General features: G+C 39.3%; 1 protein-coding gene across 7 annotated transcripts in view; it reads left to right on the top strand.

Moving 5' to 3' along the window:
- LOC126251343 (epidermal growth factor receptor substrate 15-like 1) overlaps window positions 1–23,098 on the top strand; it is a 209,443-nt gene that overhangs the window by 97,130 nt on the left and 89,215 nt on the right. For all 7 annotated transcript variants that reach the window (XR_007545722.1, XR_007545723.1, XM_049951711.1 and 4 more), the window contains one exon: window positions 9,694–9,790. Coding sequence is in view for 5 of the 7 variants with exons in the window: in XM_049951711.1 (XP_049807668.1) it covers window positions 9,694–9,790 (97 nt within the window). In the remaining 2 variants the exon portion in view is untranslated. The remainder of the gene's footprint in view (window positions 1–9,693; window positions 9,791–23,098) is intronic.

Genomic DNA, 23,098 nt, shown 5'->3' on the forward strand with positions numbered 1-23,098 from the left:
CACATTTCCTGATAATTTAGTCTTAAGATCCATACAGTACCCATTCTATTTGTATGCATATTAGGTTATTAGTTTCACATATGTTTCTGCCAATTCCTGTAAGGTATCGTTGATCATACCAGAATTCAAAATCCGAGAGAGATTTTACAGTTCTTTGTCATAGCTCTCTGAGCAGTCTGTAATATGTTCAACGTATTCAGTAATTCTTTACATTATGATCCATTTCTTATCATCTATTCTCACTGTATAGTCGGATTAAAGCTTGAAGTCTTTAACCCATGTGAACTTCAGTGTGTCGAAGTCTTAAGTCTAAGTGCACGATGCTGTGGCTATTGGCTTTCAAACTGGAATATTGTAAATTTATTTATTTACACATCTAGTTCGATAGGACCAAATTGAGGAGCAAATCTTAAAGATCATGGAATGCGTCACTACATGAAATTACAGCATAAAAATAACAACAGACAAAATGTTTATGAATCGAAAGAAAGTCCAGTCATAAGTTTAAGTACACTCAATCAACAATATAACATATGAATTAGCGTAATTTTTCAAGGAACTCCTTGACAGAATAGAAGGGTTGACCCATGAGGAAACTCTTCAGTTTCAATTTGAAAGCGCGTGGATTACTGCTAAGATTTTTGAATTCTTGTGATAGCTTATTGAAAATGGATGCAGCAGCATACTGCACGCCTTTCTGTACAAGGGATAAGGAAGTGCAATCCGAATGCAGATAGGATTTATGTCGAGTATTAACTGAGTTAAAGCTGCTAATTCTTGGGAATAAGCTGATATTGCCAAGAAGAAACAACAGTAATGTAAATATATATTGAGGACAATGTCAAAGTACCCAGACTAGGGAACAGAGATCGACCAGAGTTTCACGAACTTGTACCACTTATTGCCCGAACTGCCCGTTTCTGAGCCAATAATATCCTTTGAGAATGGGAAGAGTTACCCCAAAATACAATACCATACGACATTAGCGAATGAAAGTAAGCAAAGTAGACTAATTTTTTTGTCAAATAATCGCTTCAGATACTGTTCGAATAGTAAAAATGACAGCATTAAGTCTTTGAATGAGATCCTGAACACGTAGAAATTTTAACTGTTCAGTTTCACTAATCGTATGCCCATTCCATGAAATTAAAATGTCAATTTTTGTTGAATTGTGTGTTAGAAACTATAAAAACTGAGTCTTACTGTGATTTAGCATTAGTCTATTTTCTACGAGCCATAAACATATGTTATGAACTGCACTATTTGAAACAGAGCCAATATTTCACACAACTGCCTTGACTACCAAGCTAGTGTCATAAGCAAACAGAAATATTTTGGAATCACCTGCAATACCAGAGGGGGCCCAAAATTGATCCCTGAGGCACCCCCCCCCCCCCCCCCTATTTGACCGTACCCCACTCAGACCCCACGTCACAGCCATTCTCAGCACTGTGAATAATGACCTGTTGCTGTCTGTTGTTAAAGTAAGAGGTGAACCAATTGTGAGCTACTCCCTGTATTCTGTAATGGTCCAACTTCTGGAGCAATGTTTTGTGATCAGCACAATCAAACGCCTAGCATTCAAAACCTTTTGTTTAATCCATCAAGTGCTTCACAAAGAAAAGAGAATATAATATTTTCAGTTGTTAAAGAAGTTTCTAAATCTGAACTGTATATTTGATTGAAAATTATGCAAATTATGTGACATAAAATGATCAGTTATCGTTACATACACAGCCTTTTCAGTAACTTTAGCAGACACTGATGGCATAGAAATAGGTCTAAACTTGTCTACGTAATTCCTTTCTCCCTTTTTATAAAGCGGCTTACTATTGAGTAGTACTTTAAACATTCAGGAAACTGACCATTCCTAAAGGAAAAATTACAAATATGGCTAAGTACAGGGCTAACATGTGCAACACAGTACTTTAATATTCTGCTAGGCACTCCATCATATCCATGAGAGTCCGTAGTCTTTAGTGATTTAATTAGTGACTCAGTCTCTCTCTTGTCAGTATCACAGAGTGGTATTTCAGACATCATTCTCGGAAAGGCATTTTCCAAGAGTGTTAGATGATTCCCTGCAGAAATTAAGTCTTTATTTAACTCACCAGCAATCCTCAGAAAATGATTGTTAAATACTGTGCATATATATGACTTACCAGTAACAGAAATATTATTACTGCGAACTGACTTGATATCATCGACCTTGTGCTGCTGACCAGAAACTTCCTTCAAAACTGACCATATGGTTTCAATTTTATCCTGTGAATTAGTTATTCTGTTTGTGTACCACGTACTTTTTCCCTTCCTAATAACATTTTAAGCACCTTATAATACTATTTGTAATGGGCTACTGTAGCTTGATTATGACTACTTCTAACGTTTTGATATAATTCCCGCTTTGTTCTACATGATACCCTCATACCACTAGTCAGCCACCCAGGTTGCCTTGTACTGCTTGTACACTGTTTAAAACATTCTAATGGAAAGCAACTCTCAAAGAGCATGAGAAATGTCGTAAGGACAGCATTATATTTGTCATCTGTGTTATTGGCAGTATAAATGTCCTGCCACTCTTATTCCTTATCGAGGATTAAACCTATTTGACTTTTTTTTCTTTAAATCATTTCAATTTAACATACAGTATGTCAAACAGTAAGTTTAACTTTAATTGCAGAAGTTGCAATTTTGATTGTATGGTAATTTTTGGATGAGATTTAATGTCATCATCATCTGGGTATCTTTCCAGTGAGCTAGGTAGGACTTTTATGGATATCATGCCTCTATCACTTCCTGTCATTATAAGCTCCCTCTCTTTTTACATCTTGCAATGCTATTCCTGGCTGATTGTCTTCATTTATTTGGTCTAGCCATCTTCTTCTGGGACATCCAATAGGTCCCCTTCCATGTAGTGTCATTTCCAAGCAATGTCTAGGGGTTATAATCCCTTGCATCCTTTGTATAGGCCCAAACCTTTTTCAATTGTACAGTGTGCAATCCCTGTCCCCATAGTGCAGGCACTAGCATATCATTCATAATACACTTGTTTCTAATTTGGTCTCGTACATGATCTGTTCAAAAAATTCTGGAACTCGGTCCACAAAGTTTTTCTATACTTACCTTTCACTTATTGTGCATGGTCTCCTTTGAAATACTCTTCTCCCAATTGATACACCACTCCCAATGCTGTTTATCCTTCCAGAAACAGTCTTAGTATGCCTCTTGTGGATTGCGCAAATTGCCATCTGCAAATTTTCTTTTATCTCATCTGTTGTTGCAAATCTTCATCCTTTCAACGGGGTTTTCAACTTTGGAAATAAAAAAAAGTCTGCAGGCACTAGGTCTGGAGAGTGTGGAGGTTGAGGTAGCACACTGATTTACTTTTCTGAGCAATAGTCACACACCAAAAGGAATGAATGTGCAGGTGCATTATAGTGATGCAGAGCCATGAATTGCCTCACCATATTTCGGGCTGGTTCCTTTTCACATTTTCTCACAGGCATTGCAACACTTTCCGATAGCACTGTTGATTAACAGTGTGTCCCTGTGACATGAATTTGTGATCCAAAAGCTCTTCAAAGATTGTGAGGTGAAGGTCTATCTGGTCTTGACGCGTGAGCCATGGGGAGAACTTGGCAGCAATGCGATGTATTCCAAGGTGCTGTGTCAGGATTTCTTGACATGATCCAACTGAAATGTTACATTCCTCTGCAGTCAGTCAGTCAGTCAGTCTTCAACTGACAAGCACAGCTTCGTTGATGTTCCTGACATGATCGTTCTTCGTAAATGTCGAAGGGTGTTGGAACGAGAGTCATCTTTAACTTCCATCCAGCCATTTTTAAACAATGTGAACAATTTATAACACCGAGTATGGCTTAAGCACTCATCGCCGCAGGCTTCCTGCATAATTTGGTGTGTCTGTGTAAAGGTTCTCGTGTGTTTCTCACAGAATTTAATGCAGGTGCATTGCTTCTCTTAACTCTGTGCTCTCGAAATTCACAAATTGTGCGATGTAACGTTCTACTTAACACATCACTGAACAATAACTAAAAGACATGCAGCAATGAAACTTAGAGCAGTTACACATTAAACACAAGCGTGTGCAGGGATGCCAACCGCCTTTTGCTCCCATGCACCATTGACGTGTAATTATGAATGTTGTGGAATTTTCTGAACAGACCTAATATTGTCTTTTGTACAATAGATCATAAGAATTTCATTTCATGAGCTTGTAGTTTGCTGATGTCTTGTTCTGTTAACACACAGATTTCCAAGCTGTTTGTTGTGACTGGCAGAAGGTGCTATTTGAACATGTTCGGTTTGGCTTCTACAAGAACTGCTTTATTCCTAGAACAACATGCAGCCTTTTAACGTTCTGTTTTGAACTTCTAACTTAGCATTCCCATGGTTTGATACAAAACTTCCAAGATAGCTGATGCTTCATACACTTTCAATCTTTTCTTCACGAAGTTTGACCATATATTAGTCGGTGCTCAATTTCATTGCTACTATTTTCTTCTTGCTTGTACTCCTTAAATTTGTTAGTACAGTGATACAAGTCCCATTTCTCTCTCTCTCTCTCTCTCTCTCTCTCTCTTTCTCTTTCTCTTTCTCTTTCTCTCTGCCCCCCTTTTTCCCTCCCTCTGTCCCCCCAGATGGCAACATCCCCTGCAAAGACAAATGCATTGAGATCTCCAGAATCTACAGCTTTAATTTCTTTGACAATTACATCCAGTAGTGTAATGAAAAGTAGTACAGATTGTGAACTACCTCATATGCCTCTGTTTGTTTGGAACATATCTGATTTGCCATTTCTTACTTTGTACTGCTGTCACAGTTTTTGTTAGCAATTGGGTCTCAAATTGGAGAGCTTTGAACATCTAGATTATGCAGCCACTTCCATATTTTGCTCATTGGAACATTATCAAAGGCTTTTTCTATGCCTAAAAATGCTATAATCATATTGTATGGAAAGTTCTGGTTAAGAATAACAAATTATTTAAGAATAAAGGAGACGGCTCACCTAAAGACAGAAGTGCAATGTCATTGACATATACACACACAAAAGGTACAGAGCTTTACTTTGCTAGTTTTCAGAATGAAATTCCTTTCTTAAGCATGTTGGAGAAACATGCAAAAAGCATGCGCACACACACACACACACACACACACACACACACACACACACACACACACTGTTTGGTGAGGCTGACCTTACGTTTACGCCGGGGAAGTTACGGGAGTGAAGGATGAGCTGTAAGGATAGCTCCCATCTGCGCAGCTCAGGAAAGCTGGTGGTGATGGGGAGAATCCAGATGGCATGGTTTGTGAAGCAGCCATTGAAATCTCGCATGTTGTGCTCTGCTGCATGTTGTGCCACTGTGTGGTCCACCTTGTTGTTGCCAACAGTTTGATGGAGGCCATGTATTGTGGTTGACAGCTGGTTGGTTGTCATACCAATGTAAAATGCTGTGGCAGTGGTTGCAGCAGAGCTGGTGTATAAGATGGCTGCTTTCACAGGTGGCCCAACCTCTGATGGGATAGGATAAGTCTGTGACGGGACTGGAGTAGGAGGAGGTGCTGGGTGCGTGGATAGGCCAGGTCTTGCATCTGGATATTCCATAAGTGTATGATCCCTGTGGCAGGGGATTGGGTGTAGGAGTGGCATAGGGCTGGACTAGGATGTTGTGGGGTTGGGTGGGTGGCAAAACACCACTTTGTGAGGGGATGGAAGTATCTTGAGTAGGATGTCCCTCATTTCAGGGCATGATGATAAATAATCAAAGCCCTGATGAAGGACATGAGGCCTTCAGCATACTGGGCAAGGAAGTTCTCATCACATCACTACAGATCTGTCTGCCAAGGGTGGCCAGGGTGGATGGGAGGAATTTTGTGTGGAAGGGGTGGCAGCAGTCAAAGTGCAGGTACTGTTGGTGATTGGTGGGTTTTATGTGGACTGAGGTGTGGATGGAGCCATCTGAGAAGAGGAGATCAACATCTAGAAAGGTGGCACGATGGGCAGAGGGGCACCAAGTGAAATGGTGTTGAATTGTGTAGGGATGAGGATAAGGTGTCCTGGCCTTGGGTCCAGATTATAAAGATGCCATCAATAAACCTGAACCAGACCAGGGATTTGGGGTTTTAAGAAGCTTGGAATGTTTCCTCTACCTGGATTATGAAGAGGTTGGCATAGGAGGGTGCCATGCAGGTGCCAGTGGCTGTGCCACGAATTTGTTTGTGTATCTTCCCTTCAAAAGTGAAGTAGTTATGGGTTAGGATGTAGTTGGTTAGGTGCGACAATGCAGCGCTTCTGCCTTTAGGTGAGTCATCTCCTTTATCCCTAAATAATTTGTTACATTACAATCAGATTTTTCCCTTTTCCATTAGTTGCCTAATGGCAAAAACGAGGTCAGTTGTTCTTCCTTAAACTGGTGTTCTATCATTATTTATAGTCTCTTCACTGTAATCTTTCGTAATATCTTATGACATCGTTATTACAGGGTAATTCCTCTATAGCTCTGCACGAGTTACAAAATGTAAACCTCTACTGGGATGATGACATCTCTGGCATATATAACATCCCATGCCATGGACAAACACCGTTCAGTAGTGGAAGCCAACGACATTTCTGCTTCACCTTCAAAATTCTCACCAAACTCCAGAATGAGATTTTCACTCTGCAGTGGAGTGTGCGCTGATATGAAACTTCCTGGCAGATTACTGGCAGAAGTAAAGCTGTGAGGACCGGGCGTGAGTTGTGCTTTGGTAGCTCAGATGGTAGAGCACTTGCCCACGAAAGGCAAAGGTCCCGAGTTCGAGTCTCTGTTCGGCACACAGTTTTAATCTGCCAGGAAGTTTCATAGCAGCTGATATGTCATGCCACACCTGCTTTGTCAGTTTAATTCCACATCCAGTGGGGAAAAGAATATTCAACTGCAGTGTTACAGTGAAGGGAAAAAGCCCATAACTTCACTGTGTTTGCAAATGCAGACTAGTTCATGAGCTACTCAGTTCATGTTGTCAAAAGACAAAATGGTCAGTGTCTTGTAAACAGTAACATTAGACATCTTTGGTTGTTTAGAATCTTCATAAATGAACTTCATTGTAGTTTGGATGAACCCTTGATGTATACATTCTGCATTGTCACTTTGGAGACACACACACATCCACAGTAACCTGCTCCCAAGCTACTTTTTACATTCAAAATGTCCTACATTGCTGTTTTATCTGACTTGCACTAGGTGTTATATTTTGACAAACATTGAAAATTTCTGTGTGCTCACAGAATTTTTGCACTTTCGAAGGCACACTGTGATACAAATTGTTTCCTTCTGTGAGGCGATCTGTATATAAACTGAGACCATGATTCAGGTAGAAGCTAAGAAAATGTGTATATTCTTAGCAACATACAGAAATTATAAGATTTTTGATTAGGTGTGGTATGTTTTAGTGAACAGTCTAGGAACTGAATTACCTTCTCCCTGTTCACATGGACTGATATAAAACTACGCATGAATAATGTTCACCATTTTGTGATATGTGCAAAGTTGAATGCAACCCATATATGCCCAACGGGTCCCCATGGGGTCATTGTTGTTCCACTGTGAAAACCTCATTGCGAACTGCAATTACAAATAACTGCTACAGTTGTTATCTGTTGTTACATGTGAAAATCGTACAACTCCATGAAAAAAAAAAGTTCTGGGCATATGTGGGTTAAAGGCAACACTTGCTACACTTTCCTGTAGTTATTTGCTTTCTGGCAGTACTTGACTAAATGAATGGAGAGTTTGATAGGTCTCTCTCTCTATCTCTCTCTCTCTCTCTCTCTCTCTCTGTGTGTGTGTGTGTGTGTGTGTGTGTGTGTGTGCTCTGACTTAGTAGGGTCTCATGGATGTAGAGTGCGGAAGTTATCTTAATAATATTAGGCGTGCACAAGATCTACATCTACATCGATACTCCGCTAACCACAGTATCGTGTGTGGTGGAGAGTACCCTGTACCACTGCTAAGTGGTTTCCTGTTCCACTCACAAATAGAGCAAGGGAAAAATGACTGTCTAAAATACCTCTGTAGGGACCCTAATTTCTCATATCTTATCTTTGTGGTCATTATGCACAATGTATGTTCCTGGCAGTGGAATTGTTCAGCAGTCAGCTTCAAATGCCAGTTCTCTAAATTTGCTCAACATTATTTCTCGAAAAGAACATCACCCTACCTCCAGGGAGTCCCATTTGTGTTCCCAAAGAGTCTCTGTAACACTTATGTGGTGTTCAAACCTGCTGGTAACAAATCTATCAGCCCGTCTCTGAGTTGCTTCTATGTCTTCCTTCAATCTGACCAGTCCTTTACAGGTGAACCACTCTTTCCTAAAATTATCCCAATAGACTGAAGTTGACCATCCGTCTTCCCTACCACAGTTCTCATGTGCTTGTTCCATCTCATATCACTTTGCAACATTACGCCCAGATACTGAACTGCATTAACGTACACTTTTCCACATTTAGGGCTAGCTACCATTCATCACACCAACTGGAAATTTTGTCAACGTTGTCTTCTATCTTCACTCAACTTCAACACCTTAACCGTACACCACACTGTCATCAGCAAACAGCTGCAGATTGCTGCTCACCCCACCTGCCAAATCATGTTTGTATATAGAGAACAGCAGCAGTCCAATCATACTCCCCCTGGGGCACTCCTGGTGATACCCTTGTCTCTGATGAACATCCTCTGTCGAGGACAACATACTGCGTTCTATTATTTAAGAAGTCTTGGAGCCACTCACATATCTGTGAACTTATTCCATATGCTCGTACCTTCATTAACAGCCTGCAGTGAGGCACCATGTCAAATGCTTTCATGAAATTGAGAAATGTGGAATCTGCCTGTTGCCCTTCATCCGTAGCAGTATATCATGTGAGAAAAGGGCAAACTGAGTTTCACATGAGCGATGTCTTCTAAAACCATGTTGATTTGTGGACATAAGCTTCTCAGTCTCAAGAAAGTTTATTATATTTGAACTGAGAATACGTTCAAAGATTCTGCAGCAACAGATGTTAGGGATATTGGTCTGTAATTTTGTGGATCCATTCTTTTACCCTTCTTGTATTCTGGAGTCAACTGCACCTTTTCCCAGTTGCTTGGGGCTTTGTGCTGGGCAAGAGATCCACAGTAATTTGTAAAATTTAACAGGAATTCCATCTGGACCTGGTGATTTATTTGCTTTCAAGTCTTTGAGTTGTTTCTCTACACCAGCAATGCTTAGTGTGGAGAGATGCATAAAACGAGTCTTTAGACTGATGACTATAATGACAGTAACAAAAACAGCACTCATTTGGACTTACCTTGTCTTATGAAGCCTTGAGGTTTAAAGTTTTCATTTTTTAAAACCATAAGTGTTCACAATAACTCGTTACAAATTGTGGTTGTGTGTGTATTTTGCTTCTTGCAACCATGAAACTGTATTTATTAGGGTTTTAATATTGCAAAGTAAAATCATAACAAAACATCAGTTTGAACAGGATGTAATGTTTCTGGACTAAAATTATCTGTTTTTATTGAAAGATATAATATTTTGTGTAAACTACTGCATGTTATATGTAAACCAGACGACATATTGCTTTACGTTTGTTATTTGTGTAAGTAAATTGAACTAGTAATAGTAAGAAAATTTCTAACATTTTTGCAGAATAAGGCATTAACAAATAACAATGATCCTTTTGGTGGGATGAATGAACACTCTGAAAATATTGGAGGATTTGATGGAGAAGATCTTTTCAGCAATGGTATGTATGTAAAACCTTAAATTTCAGTTGTATCTAGTGGAAAACAAGCAAGACAAGTATAAATGCAAATGTAATAATCTGTTGATCTCTAGCATTTAGTCTCATATGATAAGAGTAAGTTATTTAAATTCACTGTACCAGATGGTTATTATTAAAGTGCAGCTGCTCGCAGAGGTCCAGTGTGGGCTCCAATTATTACATGGCAGTGAAACTTGGTAGATATTCTAAAACATTAATGCAGAACCGATTTACACTAGAAAAAGATTGATTTGAATTTTGGCCAACAGGTGCAAATCTGGTACTGTGACTACAAGAAAGACGTGTAGAAATGTTTCCATATGTTATGAATTAGACATAGTACATGAGCAGAAATGGTCAAACAAGTGAGAAAGGCATAATGTCAATATTATTATTAATTGCCCCTTACACAGTTTGTTGAGTATGAGCACCAGAGATGTCAATGAGATGCTGTACAGTGCCAGGTTTGCACCTGGTGGCCAGAATTGGAACAAATTGTTTTCCAGCATAAGTTGGTTCTGCATTAACACATTTGTATATCTATCAAGTTTCGCTACCATGTGGTAATTACAGCCCACACTGGACCTTCAAGATTATCTGCACTTTCATTATAGCCACAAAGTACTGAACAGCTATGTTCATAACATAATGGTAGTAATTATTAAATCAAAATAAATATTATTTAAACATCCTGTTGATGAAAAGCCTGTTATAGCTGGAAGAATGAGTACAGATAAGGAATTTAAAGAGCTATTTTTGTAATAATCACTTTGAAAGGAAGGGGGAATGGAGGTGTGGGGGCGGGGGAGGGGCAGCTGCGCACTGCATGAATATCAAGAGCCCATATGGCAGGCCAGCACTAGACGGGCTGCACATACAAATTGAACTTGGAAGATAATATCATAGACAGGGAAGAGGAAGTAGATGAAGATGATACATTGCGAGGGATACTTGACAGATTCCCTCAGAATTATTGACGTCCTTGGGAGTGCCAAAAATGTTAAAACTATTCCACCTGTTGTGAAAGATAAGAGATGAGGAAAACAGTTCCAGAGTGCAAGACAAATGTTATAATTTGAATTCCAAATAAAGCAGGGCTGAGACATGTGAATATTACAGAACCATCAGTTTAATAAGTCATGGTTTCAAAATACTGACACAGATTACTTACAGAAGAATGGAAAAACTGGTAGAAACCAGTCTCAGGGAAGATCAGTTTGGGGATCCAGGGAAAAAAAGAGGACTGCATGAGGCTATACTCATCCTACTACTTATCTTAGAAGTTATACTGAAGGTAAACAAACCTGTATTTTATAACATTTACAGACTTAGAGAAAGTTTTTGACAGATTTGACTGAAACACATGCTTCAAAATTCTGAAGATAGTAAGGATAAAACACAGTAAGGAAAAGGTTATACATGGCTTGCACTGAAACCAAACAGCAGTTGTAAAAGTCAAGGTGCATAAAAGGGAAGCAGTGGTTGAGAAGAGAGCAAGAAAGGGTCTTAGCCTAGTCCCAATGTTATTCAATATGCGCATTGAGCAAGCAGTTAAGGAAAGAAAAGAAAAATTCTGAGAAGGCATTAAAGCTTAGAGAGAGACAATAAAAATTTTGTGCTTTGCCGATGACATTTTAATTCTATCAGAGACAGCAAAAGACTTGGAACAGCTGTTGGACAGAATGGATAGTGTCTTGAAAAGAGGTTACAAGATTAGTATAAACAAAAGTAAACCAGGGGTAATGGAATGTAGGTGAATTACATCAGATTGAATTAGGAATAAGACACTAAAAGTAGATGAGTTTTGCAATTTGAGCAGTAAAATGATAATGTCAGAAGTAGTAGGGACGTAAAAAGGCAGGCTAGCAATACCAGGAAACATATTTCTGAAAATTGTGACTTGGTTAACATCTGATACAAATTTAAATGTTAGGAAGTCTGTGGAGTGTAACCTTGTACCTAAGTGAAAAGTGGATGATAAGAAGTTTAGACAAGAAGAGAACAGAGGCTCTTGAAATGTGGTGCTATAGAAGAATGCTGTGCATTAGCTATAGGCCACGTAACTAATGATGTGGTACTGAATTGAATTGGAAGAAAATACATGTATGGCACAATTTGACTGAAAGAATGGATTTGTTGATCCCAAGACACTTTCTGTGGCATCAAGGAAATGCCAGTTTTATATTGCAGCAAAGTATAATGTGGGTGGGGGTGTAAACTGTGGAGGGAGAGCAAGGGCTGAATACAGTAAGTAGGTTCAGATGGACCTATGTTGCAGTATTTATTCAGAGGTGATGAAGCTTGCACGAGGTAGACTAGTGTGCATTAAACTACTCTTTGGACTGGAGAGCAAAGCAACAATATTATCATAATTTTGTACAAGACATTTTCTATCAGCATACATTGGATATTGGGTTCTAACAAAATGGTCACATGCTGAAACAAATGTTATTTTCTTCACCCACAAAACTGAGACAGAAGCATGTACCAAAAATAGCCTTTTGAAGATATTCCAAAGTGACATGTACGCTGACAGAGTTTAATTCAGAATGTTGGCATCAGATTCAGATGAAAATTATATGTACCATTTTCGTTTCCCACCAATTTGGAAAACATGGTTCCGAGAAAAGAGTGTTTAAAATTTTAGGTTAAGTATTTATATTTAACTTCGGCTTCTCTAATCAGCAATCCCTGGCCCATACAGTAGTTCTTCTGGATTCAAAAGGAGGTCCTCCTCCACCTTTTATATGGCCATGGTTGTTTTTGCGGGCTTATTTGGCAGCTTCTGTCATCTGCCACACTGCTTGCTCAATACATTATTTGTCTGCATCCATACAGAAGTTGTAACAGGCAGAGCCAATCTCAAGTTTGAACACTTTCAAAGTTTCCATAATGCCTGTTAGGACATTGCTGAAATTCCATGTCAACTAGTGTTTTCCTGCCATGAATGGTTTTTGGAGAAACGTTTTCACAAATAGCCTTGTAACTCGACCTGTTGTCTTCCATGGTTGGTTTTTAGCAAATCGTCTGTATTCTGTTTCCACTAGAAATGTCCTGAGACATGCACCTGGTTGCGAGCTGGCATTCAGCTTTTGGTTCATTGTGCCTGACAGTGATCTGGGATTCTTGTTGATTTCTGCTGCTGTTACAGATGCATTGTTAGCAACTGCACTGGAGGATCCTAGACTTTACTGGCTTGGAACCCAGTGTCATGATTTGTTAAGTTTTCTATCACCTTCATTTCTATTGACTCTCTTTAACGCTGTCACAATATCTGCAGGTCTCTGCTAGAACTGTCATTTTTTCATAGTAATGGAATGATTAAGATCCAGACAGTGCTCACTGATGGCTGATTCAAGTTACCTGTTCCATCCAAATGTGGCTCCAATGTTCTCGGCAGCTGATGCCCCCATTCTAATCATTTGGTTTTCATAAACCCAGGTCATCTTTCACATTTCCCTGTAGTTCTCTTATTTTAGTAGGTGGGCAAAATGCACGCTTGATGTTATGTTTCATGAACGCACAATTGATGTTATGTTTCATGACAATCCTGCTGATCATGGCACAAATAGATCCTACATAGGGCAGGTAAGCCACATCCTTCACTTTATCTTGCTCTTCTTCTCTATTATGTGGCAGAGTGGCTGGTTGAAAGGAATTTGAATGTTAGACTGTGTATTCATTTTTGATGAAGATTGCTCATAGGTGCTCTTATTTCTGATGTCAAACTATATTGCTTTGAGAAGTTATATGTGCCTATTCTTCGGTGCTGGGTTATGACAGTTGCTAGCCTGTATAAATCATTGTTTGCAATACACACTGCAGCCAAACAATCTGTCTGCTCTCCTTTTGACAGTACATCCAGAAATGGCAGCTGACCATTGTTCTCCAGTTTCGTGGTGAACTTTGTATGTGTGTTGTGTTGTGGTCTTCAGTCCTGAGACTGGTTTGATGCAGCTCTCCATGCTACTTTATCGTGTACAAGCCTCTTCATCTCCCAGTACCTACCGCAACCTACATTCTTCTGAATCTGCTTAGTGTATTCATCTCTTGGTCTTCCTCTACGATTTATACCCTCTACACTGCCCTCCAATACTAAATTGGTGATCCCTTGATGCCTCAGAACATGTCCTACCAACTAATTCCTTCTTCTAGTCAAGTTGTGCGACAAACTTCTCTTCTCCCCTATCCTATTCAATACTTCCTCATTAGTTATGTGATCTACCCATCTAATCTTCAGGATTCTTCTGTAGCACCACATTTCAAAAGCTTCTATTCTCTTCTTGTGCAAACTATTTATCGTCCATGTTTCACTTCCATACATGGCTACACTCCATACAAATACTTTCAGAAATGGCTTCCTGACACTTAAATCTATACTTGATGTTAACAAATTTCTCTTCTTCAGAAACACTTTCCTTGCCATTGCCAGTCTACATTTTATATCCTCTCTACTTCGACCATCATCAGTTATTTTGCTCCCCAAATAGCAAAACTCCTTTACTACTTTAAGTGTCTCATTTCCTAATCTAATTCCCTCAGCATCACCCGACTTAATTCGACTACATTCCATTATCCTCGTTTTGCTTTTGTTGATGTTCATCTTATATCCTCCTTTTAAGACACTGTCCATTCCGTTCAACTGCTCTTCCAAGTCCTTTGCTGTCTCTGACAGAATTACAATGTCATCGGCGAACCTCAAAGTTTTTATTTCTTCTCCATGAATTTTAATACCTACTCCGAATTTTTCTTTGGTTTCCTTTACTGCTTGCTCAATATACAGATTGAATAACATCGGGGATAGGCTACAGCCCTGTCTCACTCCCTTCCCAACCACTGCTTCCCTTTCATGCCCCTCGATTCTTATAACTGCCATCTGGTTTCTGTCAAATTGTAAATAGCCTTTCGCTCCTTGTATTTTACCCCTGCCACCTTCAGAATTTGAAAGTATTCTAGTCAACATTGGCGAAAGCTTTCTCTAAGTCTACAAATGCTAGAAACGTAGGTTTGCCCTTCCTTAATCTAGCATCTAAGATGAGTCGTAGGGTCACGTGTTCCAACATTTCTACGGAATCCAAACTGATCTTCCCCGAGGTCGGCTTCTACTAATTTTTCCATTCTTCTGTAAAGAATTAGCGTTAGTATTTTGCAGCTGTGACTTATTAAACTGGTAGTTCAGTAATTTTGACATCTGTCAACACCTGCTTTCTTGGGGATTGGAATTATTATATTCTTCTTGAAGTCTGAGGGTATTTCACCTGTCTCATACATCTTGCTCGCCAGATGGTAGAGTTTTGTCAGGACTGGCTCTCCCAAGGCCGTCAGTAGTTCTAATGGAATGTTGTCTACTCCCGGGCCCTTGTTTCGACTCAGGTCTTTCAGTGCTCTGTCAAACTCTTCACGCAGTATCGTATCTCCCATTTCATCTTCATCTACATCCTCTTCCATTTCCATAATACATCACCCTTGTATAGACCTTCTACATACTCCTTCCACCTTTCTGCTTTCCCTTCTTTGCTTAGAACTGGGTTTACATCTGAGCTCTTGATATTCATACAAGTGGTTCTCTTATCTCCAAAGGTCTCTTTAATTTTCCTGTAGGCAGTATCTATCTTACCCCTAGTGAGATAAGCCTCTACATCCTTACATTTGTCCTCCAGCCATCCCTGCTTAGCCATTTTGCACTTCCTGTCGATCTCATTTTTGAGACGTTTGTATCCCTTTTTGCCTGCTTCATTTACTGCATTTTTATATTTTCTCCTTTCATCAATTAAATTCAATATATCTTCTGTTACCCAAGGATTTCTACTAGCCCTCGTATTTTTACCTACTTGATCCTCTGCTGCCTTCACTACTTCCATCCCTCAAAGCTACCCATTCTTCTTCTACTGTATTTCTTCCCCCCATTCCTGTCAATTGTTCCCTTATGCTCTCCCTGAAACTCTGTACAACCTCTGGTTCTTTCAGTTTATCCAGGTCCCATCTCCTTAAATTCCCGCCTTTTTACATTTTCTTCACTTTTAATCTACAGGTCATAACCAATAGATTGTGGTCAGTCCACATCTGCCCCTGGAAATGTCTTACAATTTAAAACCTGGTTCCTAAATCTCTGTCTTACCATTAGATAATCTATCTAAAACCTGTTTATTGAGAAATTTTAGGAAAAAGCATTAGAGATTGTTAGATACAAACCCACATGCTTCTTCAGGTGGATGATACCTTTATGATTTGGCCTCATGATAGGGAGAGCCTCAGTGAGGTCCTGGAATGTCTTAACTCATGCCACTCAGATATAAAGTTCACCATTGAGCTGGAAGAGAATAGTCAGCTGCCATTTCTGGACATACTTGTGAAAAGAAGAGCAGATGGGTCATTTGATTAGTGTGTGTCACAAACCAATGTGTTCTGTACTATACGTGCGAGCTAGTAACTGTTACCACCCAGCACAGGAGAGAGAAGTTGCAAAGACATTGATGGACAAGGCACACACTTTATCAGACCAAGATAGTTTGACATCAGAAATTGAGCATCTGCACTCAGTCTTCATCAGAAGTGGATACACAGTCTGATTCAGAAGGCTTTTCAACCAGCCACTTTGTCACATGACAGAAAAGAAGAGCAAGATGAAGCGAAGGCTGTGGCATATCCGCTTTATGTGGGATCTATTTCTGCTAAGATTAGTAGGATTCTCAGGAAACATAGCATCAAGTCTGTGTTCTGCCCACCTACTAAAATAAAAGGGCTACTGGGAAACGTGAAGGATGACCTGGATTTATGAAAACCAACTAGAACAGTTGGCATCACCTGCCAAAAACCTCGAAGGCACACTCGGCTGGAAGAGGCAACTTAAATCAGCCATTGGTGAGCACTGTCTGGAACTTAATCATTCCATTAACTATGAAAAAATGAGGGTTCTGGCACAAACCCCCAGATGCTGGGATAGAGTTAAAAAGAGAGTCAATAGAGATAAAGGTGGCAGAAAACCTCATGATTTGTGACACTGGGCACAAATTCAGAAAAACCTGGGAATCGACAGTGCAGATACTGAGTGTGCAACAATGGCAGCAGCAGAACTCGACATAAAGAACTGAGAATGTGGATGTGGGGTACAGACTCCAGGTAGAGCACAAGGTAAACTGTACTGAGAACAGAGCACCAGCTCACTGCCGGCCGCCTCGGATCGAGGATGCTTTTTAATTGTAGCTATAGTTACAATATGTGTAATCATAATGTAGTGGCTTAACGGTAGAATTGTGAACTCGTATCCCAGGATTAATCAGCACTGAGATATTATAAACCCTTCAGTTGTGCTATGGTTGCCCAGAAATGCAGAAATATCCACAGTCAGTTTGTACTGTCCTAGCTGCTCAGTTCAGTTCCAAGGAAACTAACTCTCTGAAAAGGAAGAAGGTTTTTTTTTTTTTTTTTTTTTTTTTTTTTTTTTTTTTTTTTTTTTTTTTTTTTTTACCATAAGGAGCAACGTGCTGACATTTCACTCTACACTACTTTCCACATTTTCCAATCTCAAACTTGTGGTAACTCAACATGTACAGAAACTAAACTTAAAAAATCAATGGGTTTCCAGGTGTGTCTATTTACTTTTTGTCTCTTTTGAAGAATACTTCGGCAGTGTGATTGTCACATTACAGCTTCCTACCTTTGCAAGTACTGCACTTATGCCTTATCCATCAGACAGATGCTGTGTACATACATTGTTATCTTCATAATGAGTGCTCCCTTCTTTTTCCTTCCTCCCTTACCAAAGCCATTAATGCTTGCTTATGAGAGGAAACACTAATGCTTGCTGTCAAAGCATTCGCCAGACAGTTTGTGTGCCATACCATCCCATCTCCACAAACTTGTTAGCATGCCAGCTTCTATTTTCTGTGCAGTTGCTGGCACCCTTCCTCCTTCCCTTGTTTGATTGACGTTACTAACAAGTGCATCTTAACATAATACTCATAACCATGTCTTAGACAATTAATTTTTTTTTACTTGTTATCCTGTACCGTCTCTCGGCATTACCTGTGCAAGCAAGTTGTAATTGCCGTAATGTGTATTCTTTCTACCGCTCACATATGCCCATATATTCTCAAATGGATTTAAATGAGTATTATATGGAGGAAGCCTGATTAATCTATGCCCTATAGCAGAAGTCAATTCATTGACATGGTAGCTTGGCATTCTTGGCTTGTACAGCATTACAAGTTCTGTTAACTCTGCATTATTCATCTCAGATTCAACTTTATCTGGTGGAATATGTCTTGCACCCTAGAGTAAAATATCCACTTTCCTCCATTGCATTGTTGGGGATTTATACCTCACAGTTCGCCTTCGTAGCGTAGTGGTAGCGTTACCCCCTAACATGCAGGGGGCCCAGGTTCGATTCCCAGCAGGGGACTGGGTGTTGCGTGCCCTTCATTATCATTTTCATCATCATTGACCCGCAAGACACCGAAGTGGCGTCAACTAAGAAAAAAAGGACTTGCAATACGGCGGCCGAACATTCCTGAATGGTGACTCCCAGCCAACAATGCCATATGATCATTTCCATTTTTTTTATGCCTCACAACAGAGTGATGTGGTGGATAGTCCATTACTGTTGTTGAATTCCAAGGAATATTTTGCAGCAGAACATTAGAAGATCGCTTTCTGAAAACTTTGGCATTCATTTTCTCATGAGGATCGTCTTGCTTCTTGGGACAGACAGCAATAAACAGTTTGGAATGGAGCTGTGAGCAGAGCCATTGTGAAGGGCGATTATGCTGCTTCCCTGGCCTAATGGTGTGTTCATCATTTCTTGTGCTGTGTGGTCCATCCACATCTTCTTCAGTGCGTGACATGCCTAGCTACGCGATGTCTTTGAATGAAACCCTCCTCACGACATGCAGAAATTGCCCTTTCCAGGTCACTGTGTCACTTCTCACGATGATGACTGTCTGAGACAAAAAGTTTTCATGTCAAAAACAGAGCTTATGAAGACAATTTCAAAGTGACAACTCACTGTCATTGAACAGCTCTTCTGCTTTGATAATTAAAAGAAGTTTATGGTGGTAGACAAAGGTGATGCGCTATTTTGGAACTGAAATATTTTTGTTTATTACTATTGTTAATTTTTTAAATAAACCAGAAAAATTGCATAACTGACTTTGGACCTTTATTGTACATCCTTAAGACTGCAAATTTTTTTTTTTTTTTTTTAAAGTAAGATACTTATACGCAGAGGACACTGCACATAAGCAAAGAAAGGCCTTCATGGAGTGCCACAATTTTCAACCTAGAACAAAATTTCAAAAACTGCTTTGAAATAGATAATATTGTCTAACGTACAATGGTTGAGTGAAAAGTAATGCCTCCATCTTCATTAATTCGGTTTGGATAGGAATATTTTAATAAATCAAATGCAGAAATAATCCTTAGAATGTGATCTTTAATTATCACTATTCACTTTTCCACAAAATCACCAGCCAATTCGATACATTTCTGCCAACGATGAAAAAGTTTTCTGAAGCCATCATGGAAGAAGTCGACACACTTTTTCTGCAACCACAGTCTCACAGTTCTCTCAACGTCTTCATCAGAAGCATAATGATGTCCCTGCAGATTGTCTTTTGTTATCGGGAACAGATGGAAGTCAGGCGGTGCTAAATCTGGACTGTATGAAGGATGTCGTACGGTGGTGAGATTCAGTCTCTGAAGTTCTGCTGTGGTGGCACGTGAAGTGTGTGGTTTGGCATTGTCTTGCTGCAGGAAAACATTTCCCTTTTCCTTTCGAACCCTTGTTAGCTGTCATTTCAGAGTTTGCAGTGTTGTGATGTAACGCTCTGACTTTATTGTTCCACGATCAAGGAAATCAACATGGATAACATCATCTGTGTCCCAGAACACTGTGGCCATGATTTTTCCAGCTGAGTGTGTCAGTATTCCATGGACTGATGTTTGGTCTCTGGGTTGTAATGGTGTTCCCACTGGGTTGTAATGGTGTTCCCACATTTTGTCTCCTGTCACAATTGAATGGAGAAAGGCTTAACCTTCATTCTCATAACGCAAGAAGAGTTCCTGGCAAATTTCAAGTCTGTGCGCTTTCATTTCTGGAGTCAGCATCCGGGGTATCCATCATGCATAGATCTGCAGATAGCCAAGCAAAGTAATAATGTGACCCATACGATCTTGTGAAATGCCGATTGTGCTTGCAATTGCTGTCTGAGTGATACAATGATCATCCTGAATCAATCTGTCAACATTTTGCTTGTGGAACTTGGTGGTTGCTGTCACAGGGCGTCCAATTCTTTGTTTGTCACGCAAGTCAGATATTCCTGCCTCAACATCTTTAAACTTACTCGCCCAATGATGCACAGTACTCACATCAACACAGTCACCATAAACTGCTTTCATTCTCTAATGAATCTCATTTGGGGTGATACCTTCCTGCTGTCAAGAATTCAATGACTGCACATTGCTTAAATCGCATTGACCAACTGTCTACGCAGGGTTCCATACTTTACACTGTAACAACACAACCATTCAATACTAAGGCTTGTCACCAACTGGAGCTGTAGAAAAGAGACTACAGAACAAAGTAATACCTGCCACATACCAATGCTGCCAACTGTTAAGAGTTACAAAGGTGGAGGCAGTACTTTTTAGTCAGCCCTTGTAGTATGCAGGAATATTAAAAAAATGAATTTCAACAAACTGGAAGCTCTCCTAAATAAAAGAACAAAAAATTGGATTTAAAATATATCACAAAAATCATATGTACTACTGTAGAAAAAACACCAACTCATAAATTACGAAAAGATATAATGTATATTTCGTGAGTTATAGCACCCACCAACTTGACAAATGTTGTTTTGGAAAAACAAGCGATTAAAATTTCAACTCTTCTTCTTCTTCTTCTTCTTCTTTTTTTTTTTTAACTGAACAAACTTGTAGTCAGAAATGAGAGTATTGTACATTTTTATGAAATTATGTTGATTAACTGGCTTCCATGTACCAGCAGTTTTTGCGCAATTGTGATTACTTTCCAAACCATTTCTATCTGTATAACTATTTTTGTTTATCATTTTCAAGCACTCACGTTTTACTGTGAATAAAAATCAAGCAGAATGACAAGTTAAGCAGACACTAGGGAAGCATGCACTTTCAGATTGTTTACTATAAACGAATAATGTTATGAAGAGAAATCTTGTGAGAATAGTATTTGAGCTGATACTTATGCCCTTTTTGATACTATCTAAAACTGACAGGACCCTTACTCTGTTGGTAACTATTATAGTATTACATCAGTTGCATTCACTTGGATGCATCAGACGCCCCTGCAAAAAACCATGGTTTTAACATATTTTAATATTTATGGCACACTTTATATGAATGAATGTTAAAAAGTAGATTCTCTAAGGAGCATTTTAAGGCAATAAGAAAATTTGGATAAAAAGATTTCTAGCATGGTGCACCCCTTAAAGAGGGGTATTCCTTGCATTGGTAATAAGCATACACATCTATCTGCCCATTGCACCCTGCTGGGATGCATCCATCTCTGTTACCCATCTATCGTAACTTCTTTACTTGCCCAGAGTTTATAGTAAAGAAAAATCTGATGTTGCTTTATCATTTACATCTTTTCTTTCATTCTCCCTTCTTCTCAGTCCTCAACACCGTAGGTTAGTTAATGCTAAAAGAAACAGCTTTTATGTCCACCACTATTATAACACGTAAAATAGGTCCACCACTATTGGACTACAGTTCAGAATAACTGTGAATAGAGCACACAAATTTACAGCCTTGTCCATAGATAAGAAATTCCCCCTTCCAATGCTTGATATCTTTGCAGCCAGTGATTGTGTTTTTGGATGACTTTTTTATTGCAAATTTCATGTTCAGACATGCTGCACTAGCATTATGAATGCAGTGCTAAACAAAAAATTCGTTCACATCTCTTGAAGACCGCAGAACACTTCAGCGTCAAACAATACCACTTTACAATGTGAGATGGTGAGCGTAGCTGCCTCTGATGTGCGACACCAAGTGGTATTGTTTAGCCAAGACATTGCAACTAGAGCTCTTTACCAACTGAACTGCTGGCAGTGTGCTAGGGAAAGCTGGCTTGCCAATGTGTTAACCTGGGCAACTGAGTTATGTCCCATCCAGTGAGCCAAACATTAAAAGTCACAACTAATTTATAACACACCATAGCTATGTGTAATTTCCACACTCTCAGACAAAATTATTCATATTATTTGCATATTAACAAGGAGACCTTCCCTCAGCAATAGGATTTTTGAAATTTTGTATATTTTTGGTTTATGAAGTTCAGAGCTTGAATATCGATTTCCCAAATCAGTCCAATGTAACCCCTAAAAATTCTCAAGAAAAGAATAGAATATGCTGAATAAAATGTGTTTGGCTGTCAAGAGAATACGACGTGAAGCCTTCATTGGCTACCTTAGCAGAATATATCAAAATGATCATCCACAAAAACCCAAGAAATTCAGGTTATGTGTGAAGGCTGTTTAGTGGCACCAAAGTTAGTGCCAGTCATTTGCCAAAGAGACAGGAACTGAAACTGAAGGTAGCAAAACAAGAGCAGAGGGATCACGAGAACAAGATTAGGTTAATTACAGCACACACAGAGGTACATGTGAATGGAACGAGAAGAAACTCTAATAATTGGTGTAATGTGACATACCTTTTGCCATGCACTTCACAGTGGTTTACAGAGTATGGATATAGATGTAGATAAAGATGTAGAAAATTGACTTTGAAGTTTTCTGTGACACTTCAGGAACCTTAACTCCTCAAAATTAAGGCAATTTTTCACGACAGGCTCGGTGGCTTACTCAGTATCCTTGTAGCATCATCACTGGGTAATGACAATATTGCTGGTTTGAATCTCACTACTGGCTTTTTTTAATTTAATTTTTCATTCATTTCGAGTGCCTGTGTCACTATAAAATTTGTCAGATATATGAAATTATATGTTTATTAAAAATCTTTTCTAAAAATCAGTAATTAAGAGATTATGAGGTGCGACAGTAAAGTAATGAGACTGATGTGAAAAAAAATGTTGCTTACCGTTTTAGTCAAGTTTAGTGTTGTCTCCGTCAAAGTGGTTCCCTTCTGATTGCACACCCTTTTTCCAGGGCTTCTGCCATTGATGGTAACATGTCTGGAACTCATCTTCTGTAATATCCTCCCAAGACACTCGTCACAGCTTTTTGGACCTCTTGTGTTGTTTGAAATTGGTATCCCTCGACTGCCGTTTGTACACTTGGAAATAGAAAAAAGTCG

Source organism: Schistocerca nitens, chromosome 4 (assembly GCF_023898315.1).
Source record: "Schistocerca nitens isolate TAMUIC-IGC-003100 chromosome 4, iqSchNite1.1, whole genome shotgun sequence".
In the NCBI taxonomy this organism is placed as follows: domain Eukaryota; kingdom Metazoa; phylum Arthropoda; class Insecta; order Orthoptera; family Acrididae; genus Schistocerca; species Schistocerca nitens.